Raw genomic sequence first — 6,953 nt, 5'->3', positions numbered from 1 at the left:
AAAAAAAAAAAAAAAAAAAAACGCCGGAAAACGCCGAACGCGCCTACAGTGGCCAGCGTTCACTCGGCGTTAATTCGGCATTTTTTCGGGGGCCGGCGTTAATTCTACCAAACGCCGAATTCACCCCATTGGCGGCGATTTCTCGGTGAAATCCGGCGATAAAACGCCGGATTTAACGCCGCCGGCCATTGGGAGTGCTCTAATAGGTTAGGCACAATTCGCATGATTCAATCGCTGGAGTTAGCTGTGAATTCGATTCTGGGTTGAATAGCCGCTGGACTGGGCATGCCCTAAAAGGCTAAACCTTATCCAGGCATAACATGGGCTACTATTAGCACTACATCATTCTCCTCTAGCCCTGACCTACTTACCAGTTAGGGCTTCACTAATCAATAACACTTCATCTCATGTCGAACCAGCTCTACGGCTACACTTCCAGTACTTACGGCGCCGGCGCCGGTGCCGGCTCCAGCTCCGGCAGCAGTATCTTCAACTCTCGATCCGCTGTCGACGCCTACGTCCCATCCGACACCTCATTGCTCGGCACTGCTTCTAGGTACTTGAGCGCTGACCTACTCTCCTCTTCTTCACTGCTCTACAATCCGGAGAGCTACTCTAGGATCCCCGGCCTCTCCTCCACCACGTCCTCGCACTCGTATGGCCCACCTGGTGTCGATTTGGGGGCTACAGGTGTCCTCACCGACCCGCTCTATGCTGGTTTGAAGCGTACTTCAGCTGAATGTAAGGAATCTTCACCGTTCCTTATGCTATTTCTGACCTAATTCTTTCCTTTTTTTGGTCGCGATGGACTAGTTTTCGCTAATTGTTGTGCTTGAGATTGAACTTGATTTATGCTATGCTAAATTTTGACAATATCATGCGCTATTACTTGTATTGGTCGATTAGATTTCTGATTGAGTGGTTCTTTGAAACAACTAAGAGAAACTATACTGCCATTTTTAGAGTATTTTACGATCACCTAAATTTTCTTCTGCATTGGAGGTGGCTGATGGATTGTGTCTGCAATTGCTGCTGTAGACTGTGGAGATTTCTCTAAGTGCCGGCTATTCTATTTTAATCAGTATATACTTATTCAGTATGTATTGAAAACATTTATGCTTATGTGAAGTCAAAACGAAAATTTTACATTCCTTAAGTGATTTTAGATGTAACACTGTAATAAACATTGAAATCTTTGAACTAAAATGGAACTTTTTTAAAAAGTGTTTGGCTTTGGTATTGTCTAATCGTAATTCAAGTGATTGGTCACGTGTCCCTCCCTTTGAAAGATGTTGTCTTACACTAACCGCTCTAAGTAGGTCCATTGTTGAGAGGAGGGTGTGATTCAGAACTTCGTTTGGAAAACTTTCCTTAGAAAGGCGACCAGCCTTCCATAACTTGAATACTCGATGGGTGTTTGTGTGAGGAAATAATTTAAGAAGCATTAATCCTTCCTCATAGAACATAGTATGGATGGGATATCTTATAACCATGTCATTCTCCGATATATTTGCTGTATTTCATAGAGTTATATTCTCTTTATCTATTTCATTATTCATTATATGTGCCATCATCAGCGATATGGTGACATTATTGGCTAGTAATTTTATACAGAATAAATAGTACGAGTACTACTTATATATGTATAATCTGACTGCTATTCCAAACTTATCTGATTTCTAGTCTTTACTGGTCTAATACAATTAACCAGTTAATACAATTTTCTGTTATTTCTTTCAAGATATATAAGAAAATATCCTATTTATGTAATACCTTGTACGGGTTTTCTTATAATACATGTCTACTATCCATCTAGCACTCTATCACCAGACTCTTTTGGGTGCCCATAACAAGATTGGGCAAGCTGATGCTTGGTATTCATCAAACCCTTTAGTCAAGCGAACTAGATATGACAGTACGAGCCATTTGCCCATATACCCCCAGAGGCCCGGAGAGAAGGACTGTGCCTATTATATGCAAACAAGAACCTGTAAATTTGGAGAGAGCTGCAAGTTTGATCATCCGGTTTGGGTCCCAGAAGGGGGAATCCCTGATTGGAAAGAGGTGATCCTTTTTTGCTATTCTATTATTTAGTAATACTTCATTACTTCAGTTACTTAAATTATTTTCTACTTATATCATACCACTAATTTCAAGTTTGGTTTATGTGGTTGTCATAAGATTATATTATTTTATTATAAGAAGTAATCAGTTAGTATTATTTAATCCTGCATATATATAATACATCACTTGATCTAGCACTGTGTCCATGGCAATACTATCTTTATATATTGAGAAACATTGCTGTCTGATAAGACTCATATTTTCATCATGATAGTGTACTGATATCACTGTTTTTCATTTGAAATGGTTGTTACCACTTACCAGTTACTTATGTACTTTCAGAATGAAAAGAAATTAATATTATGTTCTATTTCTTAAATAGTTCAATAAATTTTCGTACTCTGACTCTCAGAGCATCTATATTATTTTTATGTGGTCACATATAATGTACTGATTTAGTGGGAAATGTTATATTTAACCATTCTACATCTTAGATGATGTAGTTTTCAGTGGTTATGTTATTTATACATTAGAATGTCTATCTTATTAACAATGGAATCCATGTATATTGCTCCCTTTCCTAATACAATTTTCAGAATCTCTTTGGCAACACGGTTTCAGTCATGTTGTCTATCTTTTATCCTTCATACCTTGTGTGAGCTTTATTATGCCTACTTAGTAGTAGTATTTACTTTTTAGTTTGGTCATTTGAAAGATGCAAAACATTACCACATTAGGTGGTGCGTATCCTGTATCTATCTTGTCCCTTTTTAAAAAAAAAAATTCAAGGTTAGAGGCCGGTCCTGATAATGCTATGTTTTACATTAGTTCTTGCAGGGGTAAAAATTTGCATGTAATTCTTACATGAACATGGTTGATGGAAAACAAGTGTATTCTTTAAGGTGATAGCTTCCCAGAAAAATGGAACTTTAGCTGCTGTGTACTGTATACTTATGTCTTTCTCTAAGTTCACCTGGCGGTAATATGTGTGGCTGATTACTGAAATGTAAATCTAACTTTCATTCCTCAAATGCTTCTAAGATGGGAGGTGAAAGCATTCTTCATGTAGTCATGTTCCTTATGCATTATCATTGATGTGTACTGAGATTGCATCCCGTTGGTAAACTAAATGAGGGTGTTGCTGAAAGATTAGACTTTCTCTGGAGAAAGCATATCAATATTGGTACTCATGTACTTTTTCATGCCACACTATATTAAATTCTTAAGACAATGCATGTGCTTATCTGAAATGTTTTGAGTTACTCTCAGATGACACCCCCATCACTCTGGTTTCATTTTTAATGAGCCAAGCTCCAGAATTTACACGATTATTGCAAGTGAAAGAAATTTGTTTATGCCGTATGCAATTAGCAGGAGTTTGGATCAAATTGTATGCTTACCATTACCTTTTATGTGTAGAAGTACTTCTTTTGTTTCTCCACTTAAATTGTTGCACTACTTTTCTATGGTGGGTGTACTGGAAATGTTTCTTCCCATGCTTTTGTCATGACGAAATATTTCACATGATTTTCATTTGCAATACAGGTCCCGTTGGTGCCTAGTGAAGCCCTTCCCGAGAGACCTGGCGAGCCAGATTGTCCTGTAAGATGGATATAGAATAATTTTGTTCGTTTATAGCCACGATTTTCTTGACTTATATTTACAATTCTTTGTCAAAAAATTGTTTCAGTACTTCTTGAAGACTCAAAGATGTAAGTTTGGTGTTAGATGCAAATTCAACCACCCTAAAGAGAGCATCCAACCTGCAGTAAGTCCTCCTGGAATACTCTTATTTTGTTTGATGGGAATATTTATACTGTCGAATTATCCAACTGTTTTCTCATTGATTTAATTTCAGGGTGCTCCTGAGGATGGTGATGTCTCTGCCTTACCTGAGAGACCGTCAGAGCCTCCATGTGCTGTAAGATATTTTACGATGAGGTCATTATTTTTTTCTTGAATTCGTAATTCAGCAACCTAATTCTATGTAATATAAGTAGTTCTATGTGAAGACTGGAAAGTGTAAATTCGGTTCAACCTGCAAATTTCACCACCCCAAAGGAGTCCAGATTCAGTCGATTGGGGAAGACAATATTAATGGGCTGCAGAATAGCATGCTTGGAGACAACAAGGCAGTGCAAACATCGTTTGCCCCTGCTCTGTTGCACAACTCTAAGGGCCTTCCCATCAGACCGGTATGGTTATTTCAACATATTATATTTTAATTTGATAATTGCCAATTGACTTGTGCTGAAATGTTCTATATTTCTCATTTAATTTGTCATTGGAAAAAATATTTTGCTTATCACATGCAGGAAAAAATTCCTTTGTTTTCGAGTTGCTCGGTTTAATAAATGAAATGCTAGATGAAGTTGTTATGGTTTCTGATCTGTCCTCCTTATTTATCCATGACATAAACTTCCCATTCATCATCTAATATCTCATGTAGCCTCCTGTTTCCCGGTACACAATGAAATGAAGAAAGTGAACACAGAGGCATCCTTCTATTAATGCCGTAGAAAACATTCTCAACTCTCTCTTTGTTTTGTGATACGTCCTCGACTAGTTATGTTTCTTTTTAACTTTTGAATTTAGGCTGAGTTAGGGGGTGGGTAATGTGATTTGAGGAGTGTGGCTCAAGATGTTGCTATTCTTTTTGTGATAAGAAGAATGTCATCTAGAAATTTGGATTTCCAATCCCATTTCCAGAACTATTAACAATTGAAAGCTTGAGGCTGATAAACTTTTTTGTTGCTTGGTGACTCTCTAAGCCTCTATTACATCCTTTTATGTTTCATTTGACAGGGTGAAGAAGATTGCCCATTTTATTTGAAAACTGGCAGGTAAATGCTTAATCAATAATGTATGTCATTAATGGGCTTGTCATGTAGCTTTAGTGTACATAGCAAGAATGGATGCATACTAATATATTTCATTTCATTTCCGTTCAATCAGCTGTAAGTATGGAGTGACATGCCGCTACAACCATCCAGACAGATATGGTACAAAGAAAAGATATATCTATATGATGTAACATTTTTCCTTTTTCCGCTTAATTACATTTTACTTATCAGCTTGATGTTACACAGTGATAAATCCACAAGCTGCTATTGCTTCTTCTCTTCTCACCTCACCGTCAGCCCATTACAATCTTGGTCTTGTTGCTCCGACAGTATCTCTGTTGCCAAATTTTGATCCAAGGCTCGCTCAGACAACGGTAAAGTTGAAGTTTCGTGCATCATACTGACTTTTAGAAGCATAACATATTTGGGTTTTTAGGCTATGTAGTGCACCTAGGGGTGTAAGCAAGCTGGGCCTACTGTGAGCTCTGCAAATTTGTTGAAAACCATAGGCTCGTGAGCAAATATCAATATTTGTAGTACTTGGCTCACAAGCTCATTTGCCAATTGTTATAAGCTCACAAAACTTGATATTTACATGTTCTTTTTTAGTTAAAAATTTACTTTAAAAGGTCAATTTTCTTTATTAAATTAAAAGATGACTATTCTTGATGTTACTTAAATATTGCAGATTGAGTAATTACTAATAGATACTACTCCTTTTTTTATATAACTACTATTTAGGTCATTTAGGAGCTAGAGCCCTCCTTAATGAACTTGAGCTTGGGTTACTAGCAGTTCAATCTTGAGCGCTCGGCTGAACTCATAAACTTTGCATTTGAATTTTGTAACTCATAAATATTGTCACTATTTCTCTTAAATGTTGTCTTAGATGCCTCTCTATTATCTCTGTCTATCTTAGTGTATTGGTCAAGGAAATGATAGGAGTGTTTATTGAAGGCTATATTACTGATGTCCATTGCTCTGCCAGGGAGTTTATAACTACTTTTAACTTTAATTGTGTAACTGATTTCATATATGATTTCTTATAGTAGTATTCCTTAATTTTGCTGGTTACAGGTTGGCTTGACCGCAACTATTTACCCTCAACTACCTGGACAGCCGGAATGCGATGTAAGTTTTCCGTTACTTCCATTAGTTATATACTTGACTTCAATAGACCATACCCTGGTTCTGTATTTATGTTTACTTGGAATATCTACTTTGCACAATCAGACGTTAAAATTAGTCACTTGCAAGCTGTGTGGCATCTGTAGGAAGTTGTTGATAGAAAACTGTTACCTTTTGGTCTTACGTTACTTACATCTATCATGATTGAAATTTGAATGCTTATAGTTTTCACTTGGCATCAGGAATTTGTTCCTGTGAAGATGTATTGCACTCTTTTTTGCAACGTTTAATTAATTTTTCTCTCTTTTCAAGTATTACATGAAAACTGGCATATGCAAGTTTGGGAATAACTGCAAGTTTCACCACCCGATCGATCGGTCAGCACCCACTGCATCAGCTACTGAGTCTCCTCAGCAAAATGTGAAACTAACTCTCGCCGGCTTGCCAAGAAGAGAGGTACATTTTGACTAAAAGACCTTGATTCCACTTGATCATCATATTATTATGGAAATACTGGTCAGTTTACCTTCCTTTTTAGGAATGAGTAATTAATTAAGACACTTTAGTTGTTAATAATAAGTTTATGCAGGGTGCTATCAATTGCCCATATTACATGAAGACTGGAACATGCAAGTATGGGGCAACATGCAAGTTTGACCACCCACCTCCAGGAGAGGTGATGGCCGCCATGGCAACAGCGTCTTCTGCAGTTGCTCAAGTCAAACAAAATGGAGATGTGTAAATTAGCTCACTTAACTGCCCCCTTTTTTCCTAAACAATTATTCTTGCTGTATGTTCTTCAAACATTTATTTGAGCACAACACAACCTTGTTTATTAACTTATTTTGTCCCCTAAATTCTTTTATTGATTATGACCTTTTATACTCCCTCCGCCCAACAAAAATTGTCACTCTTTTC

General features: G+C 37.2%; 1 protein-coding gene across 1 annotated transcript; it reads left to right on the top strand.

Moving 5' to 3' along the window:
- The first annotated feature begins 217 nt into the window (after nt 1–217).
- On the top strand, nt 218–6,919 carry LOC125190180 (zinc finger CCCH domain-containing protein 37-like). The gene is made up of 12 exons (XM_048087396.1): nt 218–741; nt 1,817–2,064; nt 3,610–3,666; nt 3,755–3,832; nt 3,923–3,985; nt 4,065–4,259; nt 4,870–4,907; nt 5,020–5,066; nt 5,154–5,281; nt 5,985–6,038; nt 6,348–6,491; nt 6,625–6,919. The coding sequence occupies exons 1-12, from the start codon at nt 408–410 to the stop codon at nt 6,775–6,777; spliced, it is 1,539 nt and encodes a 512-aa protein (XP_047943353.1). The 5' UTR covers nt 218–407; the 3' UTR covers nt 6,778–6,919.
- The last annotated feature ends 34 nt before the right edge of the window (nt 6,920–6,953 follow it).

This window comes from Salvia hispanica, chromosome 5 (assembly GCF_023119035.1).
Source record: "Salvia hispanica cultivar TCC Black 2014 chromosome 5, UniMelb_Shisp_WGS_1.0, whole genome shotgun sequence".
Classification (NCBI taxonomy): Eukaryota; Viridiplantae; Streptophyta; class Magnoliopsida; order Lamiales; family Lamiaceae; genus Salvia; species Salvia hispanica.
This window is presented reverse-complemented; position numbering and strand designations above follow the sequence as displayed.

Excerpts from the sequence above, each read along its gene's own strand:
- LOC125190180 (XM_048087396.1), top strand. The coding sequence starts at position 408 with ATGTCGAACCAGCTCTACGGCTACACTTCCAGTACTTACGGCGCCGGC. Across the intron at positions 2,065-3,609 it reads GAATCCCTGATTGGAAAGAG|GTCCCGTTGGTGCCTAGTGA; the intron begins GTGATCCTTTTT and ends TTTGCAATACAG. Across the intron at positions 3,986-4,064 it reads CGTCAGAGCCTCCATGTGCT|TTCTATGTGAAGACTGGAAA; the intron begins GTAAGATATTTT and ends TAATATAAGTAG.